General features: G+C 46.9%; 1 protein-coding gene across 1 annotated transcript in view; it reads right to left on the minus strand.

Annotated features, from left to right (window-relative positions):
* The window catches only part of ITGA9 (integrin subunit alpha 9), a 295,468-nt gene that overhangs the window by 197,759 nt on the left and 72,432 nt on the right, over positions 1–25,277 (minus strand). Inside the window, exon 15 of the mRNA XM_039843320.1 lies at positions 17,346–17,506. Within this exon, the coding sequence (XP_039699254.1) occupies positions 17,346–17,506 (161 nt within the window). The remainder of the gene's footprint in view (positions 1–17,345; positions 17,507–25,277) is intronic.

Below are 25,277 nucleotides of genomic sequence, written 5' to 3' on the forward strand. Positions count from 1 at the left end.
AAGACGGACATCGAGCCCAGGAAAGTATGGGGTGAAAGAAGAGTAAATAAACGTGAGACTCAGAGAGCACCACAGATAAAATCCCTGTTTAATCTAGACCCACAAATACCGGCCGAGGTGGTAGAAAAGTCGGGCCAGCTGGGGTTCCAGATGATAGAATTTTATCAACCGGTCTGAAGGAGCTGGCTAACAGGAAGGAATTAACACATCCACTTAACCAGCTTGTTGCAGGCATCTTTCTAACACTGTTGTTGATAAGGAGCAAAACTGGCTGGTTTAAATTTCTTCTCCTTTATTTTCCCTGACCTTTGAGGGGGGAGGGTGGGAAGGCTAAAAGGTCAGATACAGAGGAAGAAAGGAATAAAAACAAAGAGTATGGGTATTTCACTAATGGAATAACAAATGGAGACCCAGAGGGACTGGGAACAGGGAGCCCCAAAGGAAACAGGAAGTAGGGGGTTGAGAGGACAGACAGATGCCTGTGGCTGCTCAGGGGCAGAACTAGGAGGGGGTGCGAGTACGAGGAGGTGGACTCTGGTTCGGCACAAAAAAGGACTTTCAGGTTATCTGTACCACCCAATACTGGGTGGGCTGCCATACAGTGCAATCCTCCCACACTCAGGGTGGCTGGAGCTACAGGACACCTGTAGTGGCCCCCCGGGGTCCTATTCGTGGCTTTCTACTCTGGGAACAGGAGGAACCCCACCAGCAGAGCAGCTGCAGACAGAAAAGCTGAAGGAAGGGCAAAGTTGCATTTCCCAGGCATTGCATCCAGGTGGAGAGCATTATTTGTGGCACACGGGAAATGCTTACGCCCTGACTTCAGTGCAGGAAGCGCTGACCCAGTAATAGTGCTCATTGACTTCATCCACTTTTTGTACCCTCCAAGCCCCCGAGTGTTAACAGGGCTGACAAATGAGTCCCAGAACGCCTGGACGTGCGCCTGTGGATGCAGAGCACAGACACTAGAAATGCGGGCCTCTCCAGCCCCAGGCACGTCTTCACCCGTGCACTCAGCCCCACCCTCTCTAACATGACCCCAGGAATCCCCACCACGTCTTCAAAAGCTAGGCAGAAAGTCTGATGAGCACAGGCTCACCAGCAAACCATTCCAGTGCACCAGTGGAAAGCAAGGGTGCTGACATTGTCGGTGGCTGGATGGCAACCACTGTGACTCCTGCAAGGCCTTCCGAAATGCTAAAAAGATTTTTTCAGACCTTCATCACCATATTTATGGACACTTGGGTTCCAGAAACTCCAGTTTAGGAAATTCAGAAGCATGCTTCCTAATCTAAGTATGAAGTCAACCTTTATAATATTAACATATTTCCCAGAACCTCGGTGATGGGAGCTGTACTTTGACTATTAGTTGATTCAGGAAATGTGTTCGCACATATGAATTCACACTTGGGTCCCCTGCAGCAATCCCAAGGTCCCCCAAAGTGATCAGATTTGACTCCAGGCTGGCACTGTCCAATTTGGTAGCCACTACCCACATGTGCCTAGTGAGCACGTAAAATGTGGCTAAAATACACTCTAGGTTTCAAAGACCTAGTACCAAAAAGAATATAATCTCTCATTAATAATAATTATATGTTGAAATGATCATCTTTTGTGTATATTGGGTCAAATGTTATATGTTATTAAATTAATCTTACCGGTTTAACTTTTTCAGTGTAGCAACTAGAAAATTTACAATTACATATGTGGCCTACATTACATTTCTATTGGACAGTGATGCTCTAGAGTTTCCACTCTGGGGACAACTCCTCTTCCTGGACAGAAGGCTGAGAGGCACCAGTCCCTTGGGGCCTAGGTGTGGCTCTTCACTTAAATCAACTTCCTGCCGCCAGGCATCTCAGAGAGCTAAGAGCTGACTGCCTACACAGCTCACTTGCTCTGTGTGGTTTTCTTAAACATAATATAGCCTTGAACCATTTCCTGAAATTGTTTGGTCCTTCCTTCATTCCAAGGCAGGTGAACACACCTGGAAAGGCATGTGGGAGCGTGTACACGCGACTCCACAATCACCATCTATCTGGTGGGGTTGGGGTGTTAAATAAAAGCAAAATCACAAAGGGCTTAAAAAAAAAAAAAAAGGCAGTGAGGACACCTGCCCGGAAATTCCGGCTCTGGGGTAAATATGTGGGTTCTGCCTTTTCCCAGTATTAGATTTATAACCATAGAGAAAGATTACCTAGAAAGTGATTTTTAAAAATAAATGACCCCCAAAATGGTTATGGGTGGGTGTGTGTGTGTGTGTGTGTGTGTGTGTGTTTTCACATAATCTCATCCACCAAAATCTTTCCAGGACCAAAAAAGTTTGACTCATTACATCAGAAAAATAAGTCTCTCCTTCGAAGTTCAGTTCATTAACTCTACTCATCCTTTGAAATGGACAGTAAGGAAGAAATGACACTGGAATTTAATCGGTCATTTGACAAGCATTTGGCGGGGGTCCTACTCATATTAGGCATGGCCAAGGGTGAGTGACAAATGTCATAAGCTCCCTGCCCCAAAAGAGCAGAGAATCTAATAGAAGAGATAAAAATCAAGTACCAAAGGGCTGTGGGCTAATCTGTGTCCTCCCCAAATTCCTGTGTTGAAAATCTAACCCCCAGTACCTCACAATGTGACTGTACTTAAGGACATGGTAATTAAGTTAAAATGCAGTCTTTAGGGTAGGCCCTAATCCAATGACTGGTGTTTTTATAGGAAGAAGAGATGAGGACACAGACACGTACAGAGGGAAGACCAGGGGAGGACGCGGGAGAAGGCAGCCATCCGTAAGCCAAGGAGAGAGGCCACGAAAGAAACCAAACCTGCCAACACCTCGATCTTGGACTCGCGGCCTCCAGAACTGTGAGAAATTTCTGTTGTGTAAGCCACCTAGTCTGTGGTACTTTGTTCTGATGTCCCGAACAGACTGACACCGAGTAACACAAGCAGGAAGAAGGCCCGCGGCCCACCTGGGGAGTGCGGTGAGAGGAGGGAGGCCGAGAGGAATCGGGGTGGTGGGCAGTAGTTCTGGAAAGTAAGGTCTGCACAGGCGGAGCTGGTGGGAAGGGAGTGACAAGAGCAAACGCGAGGAGTGTGAAAGGCAGGCTGCCTGACTTGCTAAGCGGATGTCCCTGCAGACGAAGGGTTTCTCGGAGGCAGGGGCTGTGTCACCGTTCTCCATCTCTCCGGGGCTCCGCCCAGTGTCAGGCACACGGTAGGCGCTCAATCAATGGAGTGGTGCACATGATATGAGAGTGAAGGGGTGACTTTTAATGATTGTGCCGGGACAGCAGGTGTAAACCGGGCCTGTCCCAGGCACGCCTGGACGTAGGTCGCTGTATTAGTGATGCATGTAGACGTGAACTGAAAATAGAGAAACATAGAGTGAGAGGGGCAAAGCTGAGAACTGGCTAAGTGAGGCGGTGCCCCCCGTGCAGGTGTGAAATCATCTGAGCTTCTCAAGGGCGGGGCCTGCTCTTTCCCCTTTGTGTCCCTGTGCCCAGCAGAGCCTGGCACCCAACACATACTCCATAACGTACTGGTGGGCTGAATGCACGAGCCACACTTTAAGTCCCTCAACAGAAGATTAAATGATGTTTACTTTTTAAGTGGTTGAGGCCGAAGATAGACCGGAAGACCAAAGAGGAGGACAGAGAGGCTCCATCCACCCCCTCTAATTCCCCCCCGGCTCTGGGCTCACTGGCCCCTACCTGAGCTTTCCTCCTGCCACAGCACACACCAGGTGTGGACACATGTGTGCCGCAGCAGCTGTGAGTCAAGGTCTCCAACCACCGGGGGAGCCCAGGGACTTGCCCAGGGACCGGCCTCCGAGCTGGGGCTCTCTCGTGCTCAGACTGATCTGCTAATCGGTATTACAGTAACCACCATGTCTTGTGGGCCACAGCAGTAAGATTACGCAATCTGTTCAAGGTTGTAGAACCATTAAGTCACCAAAGGCGACTCAGACCCAAGAGTTTGCTGCTAGTCAGCTGTGAGATTTGGAGCCAATTAAATGCTCTAAGCCTCAGGTTCGTCAACTCTAAAGTGGGATTTTATTTTATATATATGTATATGATACATATAATCTTACGCATAAGATGATTATGTTATTGGGTTCTTATAAGGACTAAAAGTGCATGTCAAACAACACAGAGTAAATGCTCAAGAAAAGATAGTTATTGTCACTGTTACTGCTACTAGTTATTTTCTTGTAATCGCACAGCCCTAACGCATTTAGAAAAAAAAGCAATTTTCTGTCACCCTCTTCACGCAAAGCTTCTGGGACACATATGGCTAGATCTTCCCTTTTACCCACCATTATTTCAACTCTAACGACATGGGGCTCGGTCTGTCTTGTGAAAAGACCCCCAAAGCCAGCTGCAGACAGCTCCTAGAAGGGGTAAGTTTCTCCACTGTGGAGACTTCCCTGGAAGTCTGTAAGTGAGGGAACACTTCCTCCTGCCCACTCACAACAACCAGCAAACCCCCTATTCTTAAAAACAGAGGTCACTCAAAAGGTGGGTACTCCGCTGTAACCTGCTGAGGAAGAAAATGCATGTAACCACCATTTTCCCACAATACAGAACCCTGAAGTTGGTTTCTTATCCTCTTTTTGCCTGAAGAGAGCAGAGCCAAGGAAAAGGAAAGGAAAACTATATTGAAACTATTCTGCTAAATAAGAGCTTGTACTTCAAGTAGTTCCTCCTCCGTGGGGAGGAGAAATAGATTTCTGACATGGTTGTGCCCAAAACGCTCCAACAAAGTTTTACAGAACTGCTGAGAAAGTCGTGCTCAGGAAGTTGGCTGCTGACAACACCGTCCTTCAGGCCACAGGCCGTGAAGGAACACAGAAGATGCGGCCCGCATCGGTCCTCCTATAGGGGGCGCGCCCTCCAGTACCGCCAAGCCGCAGCATGAACCAGAGGGTTGCACAAGGTCACAATGAAGCCAGTGTCCCCACGAGAACTATGGCTCCACGTCACTGATGAGGAATTCTCACCATCAGTCTGAGAGGCATCTGGCCCCTCCGAGGCCCACTCTCTTCTGACACCTAGAAAACTGCCAGCTGATGGTCTCCATCTTTTGACTCTTAACCTGAAACTCTTAGTACCTATTCTAGCTCCTGGCTCTGCAGACTGTGGTCCACGGACCAGCAGCATCGGCCTCACTAGGGAGCTTGTTTAGAAATTCACCCCAGACCTGCTGCATCAGATCTACATTTAACAAGGTCCCCAGGAGACCAGTGCACATTCAAGCTGAGGAGCCCTTGTAAACAAACTCGTGAAGACAACTCGGTGACCCTGACTTGCTCTGTTCCAGATGCAAGATGATGTCATTGGGGAGAGTGGTTACCATTTGCCTTCTTCTCTTCCCATGTATATTTGTTTGCTCCATCCTTCCTATTTTCTCTTCACCATCTGCCTCTAATCTTTAAAACAACAACAAAAAATCTCCCAAACACCTATAAACGAGTCCTGTCCCATTCCAAACATGAAGGCAGCTAGGTAGAATAACAGATTTATGGGATAGAGAAGGGAAAGGGGGCCCACTGTTTACCGGACCTCTACTGCAAAGTCGGTGGTCTCCCCAGTTTCAGCTGAGGAAACTCGAGCTCAGCAACAAAGGTAACACACCTCGCCTAAGACCATGTGGCTGACCACACACCTGCCTGGCCCACACCGTGCCAAGCAGGAATGTGCTTCATTCACAACGGCTGAGGTGAGGAGCAATCTCTCCACCCAGCAAGAGCAAGAGCATTGGGAGGGAGGGTCTTTATGTTCTAAAAGACACCTCTGTAATGTGTCTCAAACTTTAAAATGCCCTCCCCTTGGACCCAGCAATTCCATCCCCACCCTCTACGCTGCCGCCTTTTGTTTAGTTTCATGCCGCAGAGAAGAAAACAGAAAACATCAGATGTAACATTGTGACATTCCTGAAACGATCAACTCAGTGTGAACCACCCGACCTTCTCAGTCCTAATAACGTTCCCTTCCACTCACTGTATGTGGCCTATGGATACTATGTTTGTGGGTGTGTGTGTGTGTGTGTGTGTGTGTGTCTGTGAATCTTTCAAAAGAACACTAAAGGGAGAGAGATTATGTTCTATGACATTCTTGAAACTCAGGTTTTAATCAATGCATGGAAATGCAAAGTGAAACAGTCAACTTGACTTCAACTCAGTTACTTATGTTTCCATTTGGCTTGTGAGGCTTGACTTGGGTGACCTTTGTCTTGTGAAGACTCCATGTTCTATTATAGCAGAATCTGCAAGATGCCCACCCAGTGTCCATCCCTCCTTTAATAATCAAATGTCAGTATCTGCACTGTCCAATACAGTAGCCACTAGCCATACGTGCTTAAGTTTAAACTTAACTAAAATTAAAGTAAAAATTAAATTCCACAGTGGCAGTAGCTACATTTCAAGTTCTCAACAGTCACCTCTGGTTAGTGGTCATCATATGGGAAAGTGAAAATATAGCACATTTCCATCATCACAGAAAGGTCTGCTGGACAGCAGAGCTCTATACTATTATGGTTAATAGGATGTTCAGCTAAAACTGATGTCTCCCAACCTCCCTTAAGGTATGGATGGTCAATGAGATTTTAGTAAAAGTTATTGGAAGCTCTTTAAAACAGCTTCAGATCAGATGGCAAAAGCCTTTGCCCTTCCCCTTCTTCCTGCATGGAAAGCAGGCACAATGGCTGGAACTCAGCAGCTGTCTTGGGACCATGAGGAAAAAGTTCTCCTAATGGTCTAGGAGTGTCCTTGGTCCTCATCTCTCTCTCTCTCTATCTTGGTGATCTCATTACATCTCATGGCTTTAAATACAATCTATCTGCTCATGACACCTAAATTTATACCTCTAAACTTAGTGTATCTAAAAATAAACTCCAGATCTTCCCCTTAAAACATGGTCCACTTGCAACCTTCCCTATTCCAGCTGATAACAGCATGCTTCCAGTTATTCAGGCTGAAAATCTTGGAGTTAACTTTGACATCTCAGTTCCTCACACTTGATGATTGAACCCTCAGGATCCACCTTCAAAACGCAGAATTCAACCACTTCTCACCACCTCCACTGCTATCAACCACGGTGAAGCCACCAATCTCTCCTTCCGGATGCTCAAATAGTCTTTTATGTCCTTGCTTCCATTCCCCCTCCTACAGTGCATTTCAATACAGCAGCTAGAAGTGTCCTGTAAAGTGAGAAGACCATGCCGCTGCTTTGCTCAGCAACCTCGGATGGTTCTCACCTCACTCAAGGTAACGGCAAAGTCCTTCCGTGGCCTGTGAGGCCCAATGTGATCTGCCCCACACGTGTCACTGCCAGTCGGACCTGCTCTTCTCCCATTCCGCTCCCACACTGGCTTCCTGCTCCTCCTCAAACACACCTAACCCTTCGGGGCCCTGTCTGAACACTTCCTCCAGGAATCCACTTGGCTAACTCCTGCCTCCCTCAAGTCTTTGCTCGAATCTCACCTTCCCAATAATGTCCCCCTGACCCTCCTAACCCTAACCTGCACTCCCAACCTGCTTCGCCGCCTTCTGTTTCTTTATCCCTCATTGCCCAACACACCTGAAGTTACTTATTATTTCTACTGTCCGTCTCCCTCCACCGGCATGTAAATGTCCAGAGGGCAAGAATCCTTATTCACAGATGGAGCTGAGGGCCCACACAGCCTAGGACACAGCTGGCACTCAGTACATATTTCCTGAATAAGTGGAGGGTCAAGAGAATTGCATCCTTGAGACTCTGAAGTAACACCAGCCATTTCTCTTCCTCCTCGAGTCATCTTAGGTGAGAAACTGTCATCTCGCTATGCTTAAGCCCCTGTGGTCAGGTCTCAGTTCCCGGCGGCTGAATGGAATTCCTAACTGATACCTCCGTGAAAGCCAAGGGTATTATGTCGTAGTCCCAGACTGCAGAGGAACTCGGAATGCCCTCCCCACGCCACAGTGCTGGCAGCCCTGCGAACCGCCCGAGTTCTCACCTCTCCAGGAACTGGAGCTTGCCTCTGCTGCAGGGAGCAGAGGGGAGAGGTGGTGAAGCATATTATCCTATTATTACACTCACCTCCTTCAAATACTTAGCTGGCTTCGAATCTTTCATTAGAAAAGCAATGTTCCCTTACCCAGATACAGTCATCACCAGCTACCAGATATTTTTTATCCATGTTCTATCTTAACGTGAGACACAGCACAAAGGGCAGCTTGCTTCCCCCACTTCCTCTTCTTGCAGTTCCCACCCAAACACACGACATTCCTTATCAGTGCAGACGTGAGCCACTCCTCCAGCCTACTGCAGCCAGCCACGAAGACAGCACTGGATGCCCAGCAAGTTAGCCCCGTGGTCCAGCACCTTTGCAGGAAAACACTATGGCTCAGTCCATTCGGCTCATCCATCTTTAATCCGAGGTCACCATGGGCCCTTCCACATGGAGCTAAATGCGCTTCGGACACAAATGATCTACTTAGGGGGAGACAACAAGGGCTGTGGGGCCGGGTCGAGGCAGCCCAGGGAGTGGACCGAGGGTCCGGCCGCTACACAAAGTCTGGCTTTCAGGTCTGTTGCTCCTTGAACCATATGGGGCTCACTTATTAGGTCAGAGAAGTCTACAAATGGCTATGGAAATGGATGTTTCGGGAAGGAATGAAGAAGATGAGGGAAAGAGTAATAGCACAATGTGGGACACCTTTACATGCTTCTGATTAGAACAATTAGTAAGAAAAGGGGAGGACCAGCCCTTAGATTCTACTTAACCAAGTCACCAAGCACGAAAACCAAGGGGCTGAAGAACGACTCCTGGGAGTCAGTCACCCCACACTAATCAGGACTAAGCCAAATTCAGTCTCAAGAGGTGAGGAGACCCCCGGGGTCCAAACCTGTGGGAGGTAGTCCCCCTTCCCCAAGCCCCTTCCAAGCGACTCAACAATCAGCCCTTGATTTCTCTTCAGTGTGCAGAGGGCTGCCAAACAGAATCTCAACATGTATACATAGGGTGGGGGGTGAGGAATGATAAGCTCGATACATTTAAATAAAATCTTTTTCGTTATCTTAAACGGAAACAATTAAACTATGGAAATAATTAAACTACCTCATAATTTCAGTCGAAATACAGAGTGCCTCTGAACCAAATGTACAAATACAAAAGCTGTGGTTTTGTGGTTAAACTGACCCCACAAATTTACTTTCCTATTATTTGTCAATTTAAAAAGCCACAGGAAACAAGAAGAAAAAAAGGACTGTGATAATCAAACATCTGTGTTAGGCATGACCTGAGTGATGTGACCAACTTAGTAACACACACAACAGACGCACTGTTTACTGCCAGTGGAGCTCACTGTAGCTGGCTTGCCAGAGCCAACCGTTAAATTTTCAGAAAGTTTATGAGCCAGCGGTTAAATACAGCCATTATTAAATTGCATTTGTGATACGTGAAATAAGTCAGACAAGGAAAGACAAATACTGTATGATCTCACTTATATGGGGAATCAAAAACAAAAACAAAAACAAAAACAAAAACAAAAACCCCACTCAGAACAAATTGGTGATTGCCAGAGGATGTGGGGTAGGAAGTGGGAAAATGGGGAAAAGTGGTCAAAAGGTACAAACCTCCACTTATAGTAAATAAGTCCTGGGGATTTAATGTATACCATGGTGACTAGAGTTAATAATACTGCATGAATATTGGAAAGTTGCTGAGAGAGAAGATTAAAAGTTCTTATCACAAGGAAAAAAAGTGTAACTATGCGTAGTAGTAGATGTTAGCTAGATTTGTTATGGTGATTATTTTGCAATATATACATATATCATATCATTATGTTGCACAGCTGAAACTAATATAATGTTATATGTCAGTTATTTCTCAATTTTTAAAACAGTGAATAAATAAACCCTAGAGGAAATTCCAAAATAGGAACTAATAATAGATGATTACTTAGAAGGAAATCACTCTTATAATGAATATGGAAGTTCTAGGTTAGAGGGGGAAGGAAAATCTTTGTAATCCTTTATAATCACATCTCAAATGTAGGGACAAAACCAGTAAGACAGGAACATATTACTATGTGTGACTTCAAAAGAATATTGGTGTTATAAGAGAATCAATAGTATATATAGGTAAACTCAGTTTAAGTAAATAACTGTAAACAGAAAGTTGCCTCTTAAAATGAAATTTTCACCCAAAATAACTGCTATAGGCCTGTCTCATATGAAGTAGAAATAAGCTTACGATAAAATATTAGAATGCAGTGCCATGACTGTGTTTGTTTACATACCAGCCTCGTTCCAAAAAAGGCTTTGAAGTGGGCAAAGCCATTGGATTGGAATTACTGTACCTGCCTTCACTGATCGAGTCTCCCATGGTACTGTCCAAATGTAGAAGACTAAGAACCCTTCATTCCACCCAAGAAAGCAAGCAAAGGCCAAAGGTGCTCATGGAAGTGATCAGTGCCCACGTGGGATATTCACAAAGGCCAAAGGTGCTCATGGAAGTGATCGGTGCCCACGTGGGATGTTCACCACAGCACTTCCGTTCTCGGCTTTTCCCCAGTTTGTGTGCCAGCTATGCACAACGTGGCCTCCCAGAGTGGTCGAAGAAACCCACATTTCATGGGTTGACGTCAAGTGAGGTCCCCAAAGCCCAGCTGCCCAGTTCCTCAGTGACGTCCATGTGACCGAAGCTCATCACATGAGCAGCCTTACAACTGAGCTGGGCAATGATGGTGGCTTCCCACATACCAGTTCTACTCATCCCAGCCTTTTTTCTTCCCCTGCCCTACTTCCCGGCATCCCTCTAGCAAACATTCAGGCCATCTGTGCCACCTACGAAGAGCCTGCCAAAGGCATGAAGCTGACTGCAGGAATGAAGAAAAATCTCCCTAGCTTTCCCTGGGTACCCCATGCCTAAGAGCCTTGTTCTTTTCAGGACACAGGTCCAAGGCCACCTCAGGGACCACCAGGGTCCCTCTATCTGCTCTCCTTAGGGGTCCTAAGAAACCCTTAACTAGGACACTACAGGTCTGGGGCAGGCGAGAGGAGCTGAGTACAGCAGGTGGGGGGGTTTCATTCATGTTTAAGGGTTTTCTCCCTTCCCAAGGCAGGCTAAGGGTCTTCCAACTAAGGGAGACTGAAGAACTTCTGAGATTATAGGTTTATAAACTTTGGGCGAAGTCAGCTTGGAGCTGACATTTAGAAGACCCCTGGACTGGTTAAATAAACTAAGAGTATTCTTTCAACAGAATACCATGCAGACGTGAAAAAAGAACAGGGAAACTCTACATGCACAAATATGGAATGACCTCCAAGATGCACTTAAGAAAAATAAGTTTGAATGAAATACAATTTGCATACAATAACATTTCCATTGTAAGTGTACCCTGTGATGAGTTTTAATAAATATATTCAGTCATATAACCAATACCACGATCATGATCTAGAATATTCTTATCGCCCAAGTAAGTCCGCTCACAACCCTTTGAAGTCGCTCATCTCTACCCCCCACCCCACCCTTGGCTCCTGGAAACCACTGATCTGCTGTCTCTTGAGTTGGCCTTTTCCAGAGTGTCCTATAAATGAAATTATAGGACATTATAAATGATTATAGTAGTAGCGTTTTGTGTCCACCTTCCTCCACTTAGTATAATGCTTCCGAGATTCAGCCTTGTTATCGTTATCAGTGGTTCATTCTTTGTTATTGCTCAGTAGTATTCCATGGTTCAGATCTACTAAAGTCTGTTTATCCATTCTGCTATTGGGCATCTTAAAAGAAAAAAAAAAAAACAAGTTGGACAACAGTGTTCCACAGCATGCTGTCATTTCTGGAAAGCAAAAGGGATGCATACACACGGTTTTGTGTATTTATTGAAAGACACACAAGAGATTGGAACCATGGCTAACTTTGGGAGAGAAACGGGTGGCCGAAGACATCCTTTATTTCTATACCTTTTAGTACAGTTCCAAATTTTTTTTAACTATGTGCATATACTACCAATTTTCAAAAAACAAATAGTAGTTTTAAGATGACATGCTATATCTAAGGTCTGCATCTCTTTTCTCCAAACCTTATTTATTTTTCATATCAGCTCCTCAAATATATTTCTCTTTCTTTAATGTCATTTCATTATAACACTGATGAGATGGCATAGGAGCTTAACCCTTTGATTATGTCAAGTAGCCTAGGATAAACTGCTTTTGTTATACATCATTTCACTGCGATTCCAGGAACCTATCAGTGACATTAAATGAAGACGTGACTATACTTCTTTGACTCATCAAGATGAACAAGAGATATAGCATGTTACTTTCCAGATAAAGAAAACTCTGCTGTTTTTCCTTCTCCTCTTCCTCAGAGTTCTTATTTACTCCAACCTGATCTCCCTTCCTCAACTTCTTGAACATGAAAATAAAAGCCTCCAACACCTCTGAAAACTGCATTCAAAGGGTCCAACACTCTGCAAACTCATAACCCGTCATGTGACTGGAGCTTGGTCCTAAGACGTTTTGTTGGATGTGAAAACAAACAAACTAAAACACCTGAGCAGAGCCCAAAGCATGACCCAAGCAAGGCAGAGAAGACGGGGCGGTGAGTGTGATGCTCTGTCCTTCGCTGGGCCGGGATGACCATCTGCCACCACAAGTGACAAAGCAGCTGCAGTAACTTAAGTTTCAAAATTCCCTTGAAAATCCCTCCAACAATATAAAAGAACAGCCTTCTGAACATCTGCAGCTACTCAGAAAGCCACTGTGCTTTCTTATTCTCTTGTCTAGTGTGGAGTGGCCCTCTTTCCCTTTTTACGTTAATTCTTGTTATTGGCTCCCTTGACAGTGTCTGACACATGGTTTTGCTCACCAAAGGTTTTCTGAAGAGCCTCTAGGGGGTGTCACTGATTCTCGCAGTTAGGAATGAGGCAACCGACCTCATGTTCGGCCTTGCCTGGGCTTCTCTACCATCCCTGTATAGACTCAAAACTGTCACCCTGGTTTCTCGGCTTCTGAAGAGGCTCCAATTTGCCTGACATTCATAAGCACCTGACCTCCCAAAGGGCTGCCTTTCTCAAGGTATCGTGAATGACTTGAGGATGAAGTGCAGTTTTCATCTGGTCAAATACACACAGACCAGAAAACAATGGACAGGACACTCACATTTATTCCTTGGCATGGGCCATGCATCCAAAACTCTGCTCCAGCATCTCACACCATCACCTCCCAGCTGTAGGTCTGCAGAGAGGTGAGCAGGCCCCCACAGATGCTCCCTGTGAACCCACACTCCAGCTGACCTGATCAGTCATTTCAACAAGTTTCAGCTTGACAGGCATTTATTTTGTACGTATCATTCACAGAGCAGGAGTCGGGCAGCATGGTATAAGCTCCGAGAAGACAGGAAGCTGATGGTGGCATCCTCAGGGCCAATGACAGTACCTGGCTGAGGATGTTTAAGACCTGTGGACTGACTGAACCTTGAAGACCAGACACACCTTCAGTGGGCAAGAGAGCTGAGGCACAAGCAGCCACAGCAGAGGATGACCAGGACTTTGGCTTCCCAAATGGGGCTCATGACATGGTTTTCCACAGCACATGGGCACTGCTCTATAAAAGGACTGACATATTTGAAAGTTATTCCCCAATCAATACCCCTTCAGTCCTTCTGACTGCATCAGGGAGAAAGTTCTGGAGTGGTGCCAGTATGTCTTTAATGCTCCCCTAGATCTCCATGATCTCCCCCCTTCTAACACGCAGGACAGCAGCCCACTTCTTCAGAGACTTTGCAAACAGTGAAACCCAGTTAGAACTCAATGATGTTGTTGTGTCTTCAATGTGTTTATTTTTAGAGTTACTTTCTGTTTTGACGTGCGATGATTAGTTTTCTGCTCATAGGACGGTACAAAGTTTCTGTTTTAAATTATTTTACTTGAGGCCGAAAGTCAGCCAATTTAAGAAATATATTTGAAATACTGCAGGAGGTATGTGTTTAAGACCACCCTCCCCCAACAAAAAAGCAAAACCATGCAGGTGGTACATGGTCATACATAGATATGACAAAACCCTGGCCTCTGAAGACTGAAGTGCCAGAAATGCTGCGGGAGTGTAAGAACCAAGGCAGGGAAGTGAGAGAGGCCCGTTCCAAGAGAAAAGGGGTCAGTTCACCTTGACAAGAGCCCAGGGCACACGTGAGCTGATACAGAAGATGAGGCTAGGAAAGTAAACTGAGGCCAAGTGGTAGAGAGCCTCGAGGCTGAGGGGAAGAGTGGGGGCCTGTGACCATGGGGATCCACAAGAGATTCCCAGCCCACTTCACTAGTACAGGGGGCCTGTCCCCAAAATGGAGCTGATTTGGGGGAAGAGAGGAGAGAAACTGGGGCCAACGAAGCAGCTAGAATCATCTCAGCTCTGCTGATCACAGTGAGACCTGGCACCCCCAGAAGGGTGGAGTTTATCACAAAGTTCTGTACATCCTGGAGGCCCCAGCAGGGCTGTGAGTAGAACAGAGCACAGACGACGCAGCTAGCACGGGAGTCAGGTGTTAGCCCAAGCTGTCTTCTATGATAGATATTTATCACCATATATGGAATGAAAACTTCTAGGGAAAAGAGGAAATAAAAAAAAAGATTGGAATAGGCTTAAAGAAAAAAAAGAAAAAAAAGAACCTAAAGATAGCCTAAACAAAACACACCCAGCCCCTAGTGCCTGCCTCACTGTCTGCTAGCCATATGGTTCGTGATAAGCCAGAACACTTTTATTTATCTTCCTCCGCTGTCTATAAAGCCCCACTGAGAAGGCTCCACTTGAGGCCAAGGCTGAGCTGTGCTCCCAGTCCCTGACAACCAGCTCCCAGTGCCCGCTCCAGGAGGCAGCCAGGCTACTACCCCGCCACTCCCTCCAGGCCCCACAAGAGCCACAGCCTCCCCAGCTGTTTTCCCACATCTGGAAAAACCACAGGCCAGGCCAGCTGGGCCACACTGCGGACAGCCAGCCAGCTCATTAGCGTTCACCCTCACTGGCTCACTCTACCACTCACCAGAGTCCTCTGCTATGACCCAGGCAATTTCTGGTAGAAAAAAAGAAAAACCTTTCTTTGTGGCTATATGTCATCTGTCGCCTTGAGCACTGCTTAACAGGGGTGCTGCCTTTGAACCATAAAGGTCTCCCTGAAGTATCCCACCACTCCCATCTCCTTGCATGAAGAAACGGTCAAGCAATGACTATACCCAAATTTCTCCAGGTCCAAGTTCACGGCTCTTCCCGAAAATGACCCAAATAATCACATAAAGATCTGTGCTGGCTCTGTGCTCTGGAGCCCTTTCCTCAGCCTCCACCCTCTCCCGACCACCATCTCCATCTCTCTTCCTGTCAGCCATGTTTGGCCTGAGCAGGGAAGAGCTATGTGTGGGGTGGAAGGATATTAATAAGGCTGAATCTTCCAACGGGATGCTCAATTAAATGTGAACTGAGATCAACAAATTTTAGCATAAGTATATCCCACGTACTATTTGAGACATACTTGTACTAAAAAAGATATTTATTGTTTATATAAAATTCAGATTTAACCAGAAATCCTATTTTTCTTTGCTAAATTTGGCAACCCTGGCTATCAGGAAGTAGCAGGACCAATAGCCTTGGACAGTCTTGCTTTTTCCCAGTGAACCCTCAGAGCCCACCACAGAAACAACCCTCCTCCTAGGCTGTACCTCCTTATTGCTGCTCCCTGAGTACACTCTGCAAAGGCCTTGCAGGCTCTGTGTGGCCCTCTCTTGCAGCCAGGACCCTGGTAGCTACACATGAAGGGCCATCATTCAGCCAAAGCGAAAAGTTGCAAAGCACCCTGAAGGAAAGCATTTGTGGAGGACCCAGCGTGAGGCAGCCCAAGGGAAGATGCCTCACTAGGAAGTATGGAGACCAAGCACAGGCACTTAAAGGCCTGGCAATATGTGGACATGAGCCTGTCCTGGGCAGCCTCACACCCCCAAGGGCACCCACGAGCCAAGTAATGTAACACCTAGCGGGACAGGTGGCTGGTTGGTTTAACAGGAGCATGAACTGCTTTCACCCGGGGCCTCCGGGCAGTGGGTCTGGGCAAGTCCGAGCATGAATCCTGGCAGGGGACATAGCCCAACCCCACCGAAAAGCATCTCAGGGGCAATGGACTCATGGGCTCTGGGCCAGATCAAGTGCCATGGATGTGTGGGGCATTTCTCTATATACAGCCCAGAAGCATCTAGAAACAGCTGTTATTCTCCTGCTCTGGCACTAACGATGCAATAATAGAATGACACTTCATCTCTAATCTGTGGACTTTTTTTTTTTTTTGCTATCATCCAGAAAGCCACTGGCTAATAATATTAGGTTGAGCTACATGAAATCGCTATTTTCATAAGTCAAGAATGTTGGAATATTGGCAATTACACATAGCCCAACCAAATAATAATAATGCTCAGCACCTGCTGTGTGTCAGACTCCATGCGAGGTCCTTTAAGTATACGCATCATGTAATGTTTAATTCTTACAACCACCTTTCAAGGTAAGTATTACTGTGCCCATTTTAGAGGTGCAGAAACTGTGACACAGAGAGATCAAAGTATTCATCCAACTGGATACAAACCAGGTCTGTGTGACTCAAAACCTTTGTTCGCTTCACCCACCATGTGGCCTGGGTCACGCAAGTCCTTCCACCTCCTACGCCCTCTGCCTGTGGGTCAATGGCTGGCCATTCCTTCAGCACTGGGCACTGCCAACACTCCCACCCTGCCTATGCCACTCTGTAGCTAATCAAAGCCTGGCCTCCTGAATTAGCAGCAAAGTGTATTTAACAAACAATTTCAAGAGGAGAAAAACATTTGGAAGTTTATTTAGAGTAAGAAGGGGAAAGAGCCAAAAAATGCACTCCAAAAATAAACCGAACATAATCAAGGGAGAAAGATCTAGTCCAACCAGTTTTAAAACGCCTTAACTGTGAATATGAGCTAACGTGCACTGGACCAGTGGACCACTGAGAAAGGCATCAGGTGCAGTGCGATCCAGCATCACTGTAGACCCTGAGACCTGTGCTTTTGTGACTCTCCTCTGAGAAGACTACTGAGCCTTACAGAGAGAAAGAGAAACCTCCCAAAAGAACAAGTCGAAGCCAGGTCTCCTGGCCCACCATAACCCCCCTTAGAGGCCAAGACCAGCACAATAAGATAAATAAAGGCCTGTCAGACTCCAACTTTAAAAGAAGAAAGGAATGTTCTCCTCATGAAATAAGGTTTTGGAAGTCAGAGCATACGTAATGCACAATAAAAGTAGTTTCCATAGTTCCAAATGAACATCTGTAGAGATCAAAGTTTGAGAACAAAAAGGAGGACTGACCTTCACGTGGGCCACATAGTGATGACACGTCTCCTCCATGTGGACCAGATGCAGCTTCTCTGAGACCTGACCCACGGACTCTCCATGCAACACGAAGTAGACCCTGGGCAACTGGCTCTTTTCCTTTTTAGCCACATCAGCTGTCAGAATGTAATTCAGGCCTGCCAATAAATAAGGTCAAAACATCAGCGAGGACACACACACGGTGACAAGGCCACCTCCACTGTCCCTCACAGGATCATGAGCACATTTCGTACAACACCTGACCCTCCACTACGCAGAGGACTGCAGCCCCAAGTCAATGCAGCCAGGGCACGTGCCGAACTGAGAGAACCAGATGCCCTCTGCCTTCCGAGTGATGCTCTATACGTCACACTTCATGGCTCTCCCCGATTTAAACCTTGTGAGTTATCAACTGAGCCACCAATATACACATCACCAATTAGCTGCACTCAACACAATTAGTGTCCTGGAAAACAGACACCATGGTGAACCTATAGACTATTACTAGAAGCTGCTAAAATGATCAGGATTGCATGTAATAATGACTCCTATAAAGCACTGGGAAATGCTCCCAACGCAAAGGAGAAATTATCCAATAACTCTGACTCATATCGCAGATGTTGAGTGGTGTTCTATAAACACTACATCTGCTGGACTGTGCCCCATCCATGGGCCACTGAGTACCAACTACATGCCAAGCACTGTGCAGGGGATACATCTGAACGACAGGGGCAAAAGGCCCTGCCTTCACAGAGCTTACACGCACAGAAACTCAGACGAAGGCTGAACCTTTCTTCCCAAGCAGCCGAGTGTGGCGATCACACATTTTACAGTGCTTATCACTTCAACAAAACCACGACCTGTACTGGGCCTGCACTGAGTTGCCCTCCTGAAAATAAAAGACTCACCACCTATATCTCAGTGTACAATGCCAGATGGCAGAGCCTACTGTGATATAATCCAGGATTAAAAAAAAAAGATGTTATAATATAGAATACACGTTAAATAAACCCAAAAGGTTTTGCCTCCATTATTTCTGAGTCTGTTAGTAAATATACAACAATGTGTTGTATAAGGTAAATATGGCTTTAGTATTAACAGACCTATTTCACTGTGTTTCTGTACCAAAAAGACCTGTTTCAGAGGTCAGCCCCACCGTAACACTTTTTTGCTGCTGGCTGGTTTGTGGATTCAGGGGTGTGTGGCATTTTTAAAGTGAGGGAAAATGAACTTTTTGTCCATAAAACAACCACAGGAGACTGCTGAGCAATGGGAAAGCAGATGACCCAGCCCCTGGCCCCTCTGACACACCAGCCTCTTAGAAGCCAGGTTCTGGCATCAATAAAAAGCAGCCTCATGCCTGCAGGCATTCAAGTATGGGAAGCCAGGCAGCAGGGATGGCTCTGGCTTTGAATAACATCAAAGGGATCAGCCACCAGGGGAGGTATGAACAAGGAGAGAGGAAAGTGACCTGGACGGGCATTCTGCAGCTGCCACAGAGCATGTTTTTGATGCATTTAATGGTTTTCCTGGGCCTCTGCCATCTCAGGGATCCTGCCATGCCAAGCTGGCAGATTCTGGGTCAGCAAGGGCAAGTCTTTCCTGACTTATTTCAACAAACAGTTGATTTCCAAGGCAAGGCTGGCTCACTGGGAGGGACCTCAGACCTGGATCATCCCAAGAGATACTATTAAGAAAATAATGCATGTTGGAAAACGCTTTAACAGAGAAAACACGGGAGCCTATACAAGAACTACACGCTGACTCCCTTGGCGACAACAGCAGGAAATGGGGTACACCTGTAGAATGTCAAGACTTTAGGGCAATTCTAGTCCAAAACTCTGTTTTCACATAAGGAACTGAGGACCCAGAAGAGAACAAGACTTGCTCCATGCCTGAGATTCATCCACTTCAGAACCGAATCCAGAACTCTCTGCAGTGCCGGGTTCTATCCCCTGTAGTGGTTTCTTGGTGTAATTTTTTTTTTTTTTTTACATTATCTAACAAAAATCTCACATTTTTTAAATGCATAGACCGCAGAACCAAACAAGTGCGGAGATCTAGAACTGAACTTTAGCCAATTTACTTTCTACTCGTCACAATTTTCCCAAGCAACAGCCATGTAATAAGTATAAATGAAGTGAGTTTCCAGTTCCATTTAGAAGATCAGGGCTAGAGATGGGTGCTGCTGGAAGATGAGCCAGAAGGCCTTGGTGAACCATGGTGGTGGTGGCTGCTGCTGAGCGGGGTTCCCTTCTTTGGCCCCCGACCTGGCCTTCTTCCCAGGTGAGAGGACTATGGCTACCCTACCTCGGGAAGAGTGATCACGGAGAGAACAGAGGGTGTGAACCATCTTGCCAGCAATGAGCTGGCTGAGCTCAGAGAAAGCCTGGGTAGGAATGAAGACAGGAGGTAGAGCAGACAGTATCTGTGCCCCATCCATATCTTCTTGGCTTCTCCCATTTCTCTGCTATCCAGCTCAACTTGCGACTGCCAGCATCTGCATCCCCTTTCCCAAGGGCTTTCTCTGGTGGCTCGGCTCACACGCATAATAGGCCAGAAATACACAAGAACGCATGTCCTCAGAGCAGCCCTCGGTACTGCATGGCCCCAGCTCTCTCGTCCCTTTGGTGGGGTAACTCTGAGGTGTGTTCCACACTGACTCCTAGGGTTCCACAGCAGGATTCAGCTCCAGCTTCCCACAGTGGTAACTTGCTTAATAATACACCTTCTTACCTACTGAGATGGTTTATTTTGTGTCAGCTTGGCTAGGACATGGTCCCCAAATATTTGGTCAAACACAAATCTAGATGTCATTGCAAAGGTATTTTTAAGAAAAAAACTAATGTTTAAATCAGTGCACTTGGAATAAAGCAGATTATCCTCCATAATGAGGGTGGGCCTCATCTAATCAGTTGAAGACCAAAAGAGAAAAAGACAGAAGTACTCCCCAAAAGAAGGCTGCCTCCAAGCCGCAATATCAATACACACACACATCTTCTTGTTCTGTTTATCTAGAGAATCTTGACCGATGCTGCTGCCTTCCCTTCCTGTCTCACTGTCCTACTGGTGCTTCTAGGGATCCCCTCCTGAGTCGACAACATGCACCTAAATCCTTGACTCAGGCTCTGCTTCTGGGGGAATCCAAATTAAGGCAGGGCAAGTCAAGAATAGTGAATGAGTTTGACCCTCAGTATGTGCCAAGCACTATGACAGGTACTGTACAAATACCAGCTTTAGTCTTCCAAAGCTCCATCTCACTGCAGAATCATTGACCCAGTATATCCCCCTTGCAATTCAGGGGAGGGGAGATATCGCTCAGTTACTAGAAACTGAGCTGAGAACCACAACTGCTACTCTGCTCGAGGTGGAGCGTGGACATGCCAACATGTACTTCTACTAGACTTTTCTTAAAGTATACAAACACAGACAGACTGTATTATCCAGCTTGCCAAGCACCATCATTTTGGAAACTTTTCATCTTTAGAATTTCCTACTTAGTGCTTCTCCTTCATTTAAAATTTACTCTGACATTTTAAATTATACAAAAAGAAGCCAGCTCCACATCAAACTTTCTCTTCTAGAAGGAGACTTAGGTTGGGAAACTCAGCCTGGGTGAGGAGGGTCTCGAAGCTGCCAGGGTGGCAAGAAGTGCAGACCATTCTAAAGCCCTGAACTAGGCGGGTAGTTTTAAAGAGCACCCACCCCAAAGGTGTCTGAAGGGGAGCCCTTAAGGAAGGGAGGAGAGGCTGGAGAAGCAGCAAATCAGCCCGCTTGGTTCGGATGGCTGAAGTTCCATAGGAGGGTGTCTCTAATGCAAGCCAGCCCAGCCAGCCCACGTCCCGGGGAAGGCGCTGATTCTGATTAGGGCCTGGGGAGGGTGCTGGTTCTGATTAGGGCCCACTCCAATAGCACATTTCACATCTTCGGGTTTTCTTTCTGGCAGCTTGTGTCCATGCCATGTCGAATGATGTCATGTTGATGGAAAAGCTGATCAGCCCCCAAGTAATGCTTTCAGCCGCCTCCTTTCCCTGCCCCCAGCTGGCTCCCAAGGGCCCCCCACACCGGCCTGGGCCAGGAGGGAGCCAGCTGTCTCACATCAACTCCGGCTCTGGTCTCTCCCTGCGAGTTCTGATTCATTCCCTTTCTCCAGCAGAACATGATTTCAGCTGTGAAATTCTACTAATAAATTCTCTTTCCAGCGTTACTCTGAGCTTCCCTTAGTTTCCCAAAGGGGGGCAGATATTTCCACTTTACTAGCTTTCCTAAGATTTATCCCCCACCAAAGGAATGAGTGGTAATTATTAGACCAGGTTACCCCAATCCTCACGTAACATGGATTTGCCTCATTATCTCATCTCCATGCTTCTCGAGAGACCAGAAGCAGCTCAGAGAATGTTCTCCGTGTGCAATACTCTGCAGCAGAAATGTACCCTGACAGCCAGAGGAAGCTTCTGGGGACCAGTCACCTAGTTTCAACCCTATTTCTGCTGTTGGCGTGGATGATCGTGGTGCCATCTCTCAGGACCTGGGCTCAAGCGCTTGTCCGGAGTCAGCGGAGGCACCCCTGTTCACGCACAGCTTTGCTAGGCTGACTAAGAGCCATGGAAACACGGCGGGGAGTCAGAGCACAGAACACAATCACTTAGGGCTCATTCCTTCCTGGTTTTCATCTAGCAGGCTGATGAGAGCCCAGAACCGCCTGCTCCATTCTCAGCCTCCAGAGACTGACAGGCACATGTAGGCTTCAGCCTGGCCTGAGTAGGTACAGGCCCTGTCCACGGGTCAGGGGCAGAGCCCTCTCCAGCACAGCATTCGCCACCCTTACTTATGTCAGCCAGGAGGCTCCAAGGAGCCACAGGCCACTCCCCAAGCCAAGAATGAAATAACTAATGAGACTTCATTAATGGGATCAGCAGAACTCTTGCTTGATGAAATGTTATGAACCTGTTGTTGGGGCTGTTACAGTTGGATGCTGTGTCTGCATCCCGGCACTGAGCACAGGGCTTGACACACGACAGGGCTCTGACACACCCAGAAGCAGAGGCAGTGGCTATTTTTGTCTTGATCATCTGCCTCCCTCTCCTAGATCACAAGCTCCACGAGGGCAAGGACTTTGCCTGTCCTGTTCTCTGCTCTGTGTCCAGGACTGAGCATCAGGTCTGGCACTTTTAAGAACTTAATAACTATTTGGTGACTGAATGACCTAAGAGGCACTTCGGTAACGACGTGACTGGACACTGGCTGTGCTGGTTTCTTGTCTCTCGGCTCCAAACCCACCCTTCTGTACTCTGCAGTGCCAAGGATGGGACTCTGCAAAGTTTGTTTCTGCTTTGGCAGTGGCTCTCTGTGAATCTGTCAAGATGGAGGGCTTGACGGAGGCTGCAAGGCCGGAGGAGGGAGAAGGGGCTTGCCCCTTCCTGCCTGCTTCCCATTCCTCTCAGCTTAACCTAGCAACTTTTTCATGGCAGCTGGTTCCAACCGCATTTAATTCTACTTTGTTTTTCCCCCCAGGCCCCCAGAGCCAGCCTCACTGCACCCCCCTCGGAAGCACCAGCAGCACCAGCCAGTGTCCCCGTCCTTCAAGGTTGAGGTCCCAGCTCTGCAGGGTCTCTTCTCCCAGCTTAGAGGTTCTGATAACCCCAAAGAAGTGGTTCCGAAGGTTGTTAAATCTAAGCCACCTGGAAGCCTGTTAAAACGCCAGTTGCTGGTCCCCACCCTCAGAGTTTCCGATTCAGTTAGAATTTGCATTTCTAACAAAGTCCCCCATGCTGCTGCTGCTGCACCTGATCTACAGACCTAGAGGCAGCGGCTGCTTCACGCGGTTACTACCGGGTTCTCTGCGACCTGTTTAGCCGATTCTCAAGGCTAAGTTCTTTTGGTTAAAATAACTGGCATGGTTTCTGTTTTCCTGACTGCACCCTCCCTGAGGGGCCAAGGCAGAGATTCCCCCTACAGTAAACTTCTGCAGTTCCCACAGTATTGCCAGAAGCCACAGCAGCCCCCCTAGTGGCTTGGCTAATTAGCTGGCCCTGAAAACTCCAGTGACCAAGTGAGAGCTGTGGTTTTCCATTGCTAAAGCAGAAAATGAAGAAGCAAATGGAATTCCTCCTCTAGGCAGACGCTTGAGCCCCAACGAGTCCCAAAGGAGAGAAGAAACTGGAGACTACACTATAGTATCAACTGCGTGTGGCTCCCAAACCATCCCCAGAGAGGTCCTGTGGCTGAAGATGCCAGCATGATACCACTGAAGACACTACTTCTGACAGCTGTTCAGAAGTACCCAGCACACCACTGGTGCCTCTCTATTGTGCTGCCCAGGCTGCACTGTCCAAATGCAGCCATTCTGCTGACAAACTCAGCCCTGGAAATGCATATACTCATTTTCCAGGCATCTGGGGCCAAAACCACCATGAACATGGCTCCATCGCAGCCACCAGTCCCAGCCCGGGATCTCAGTGCAGAGGCCTGGGTGACGACACTGAGCTGACCAGCACTGTCTGCCGGGCTTGGAGGAGAACAGAGGAGATCTATGCCCTAGAGGTGCCTCCACCCTTCTCTGCTGAATTGTAGAACACCCCACCCATGGCTGGACTCACGCAGCTACCTGGCAAGCAACCTTTCACCACCGCCTGATATCCATCACATTTCCACAATGGCTGCCCACTTTTCCTTTCTCAAACTCTCCATAATTCCACTGCCAGCTCATTTATTTTGACCAATTTCTGCATTTCGCCCTTTACTGCAAAGATTGAGATATAGCTTATTTCCCTGGATGCCAAGGGAAGAGACAGAAAATGTCATGTCCCTCCACTGTAAAGGAATATTTTATTTCATCAGCAAACCCATGTGGCTTCAGACGGAAGGGAAAGAAGTGACCTGAATTGGGGGAGTGAACACTCCTGCCCAGTGTTCACCACCCAAATATGACATTAGCTGGGTCGCTCCCCACTGCTCATGAGGTGCATACTATATGTCACCCAACAGCCTGTCTCTTCCATTATACCCCGACAGTCCAAGAACCATGGCTAAGCCTAGACCTTCATTGTAATTCTGCCCAGAGATCAATGAATGGAGCCACAGAAAGGGCCACTGATTGGGAGCAGCGTGAGGAGACACCCACATCTCCTCCTCGCTCAGCTCCCGAACCTGCAGGTCAGAGTTCTACCACTCTCTTGTGCTCTGAAATTCCTCTTGCTCAGAACTGGCATCTTGGTTTCCTCTCCTCTGCTCTTGCTACACCAATTTACCTTCACTTTTACCACAACAGTGATGTAAAGAGTTTGAAAGCCGTATACACGGATTCGGGATCCAAATAACAGAAACTCTGTCATTCCCATTAGACGCTCCACGGGGACACGCCTGGCACATGGAGGGACACAATAAATACTTGTCAAATGAACACGCACATGGATCCTTAACGGCTTTTTTTTTAAGAGTTCTAGAATATTGATCCTTCTTTTGATGTACACAGAAATTAATCTCCAGTTCAACAATTATTTTAAAATAATTTCAATGGAGCCCAACTATGTCACAAGTTGGTAGTTGATAGAGGACACACGAGTCCCAGGACCATCTGAAAATGTTTCTCCTAGAGACTGTGGTGTGTCAATCAACTAAAGCAGTGGTGAGAAACAGTTTTTGAGAGCGAAACTAAGTATCATCAGACCAGAATTCAATTCCTTCCTTCACCAAGAGCTGTGCCATTGTGAGGGAGTATCTTTCTCTCTCTGGGCTGCTCACAAAAAGGTGGTTAATTCCCTCTCACTAACCAAGTCCCAAGTTCATGGCATGCCTGCATTCAAGTGTGAAATTTCTATGTCCTTGAGAAAAATCTATATTAAAAAGTACAAGGTTTAATCGTTAAGCTATTCAATCCCCCTGAAGATCAAGATAAAGTGCTGTTGAGACAGTTCACTTAGAAGGATT

Source organism: Pteropus medius, unplaced genomic scaffold, assembly GCF_902729225.1.
Source record: "Pteropus medius unplaced genomic scaffold, Ma_sr-lr_union100, whole genome shotgun sequence".
Classification (NCBI taxonomy): domain Eukaryota; kingdom Metazoa; phylum Chordata; class Mammalia; order Chiroptera; family Pteropodidae; genus Pteropus; species Pteropus medius.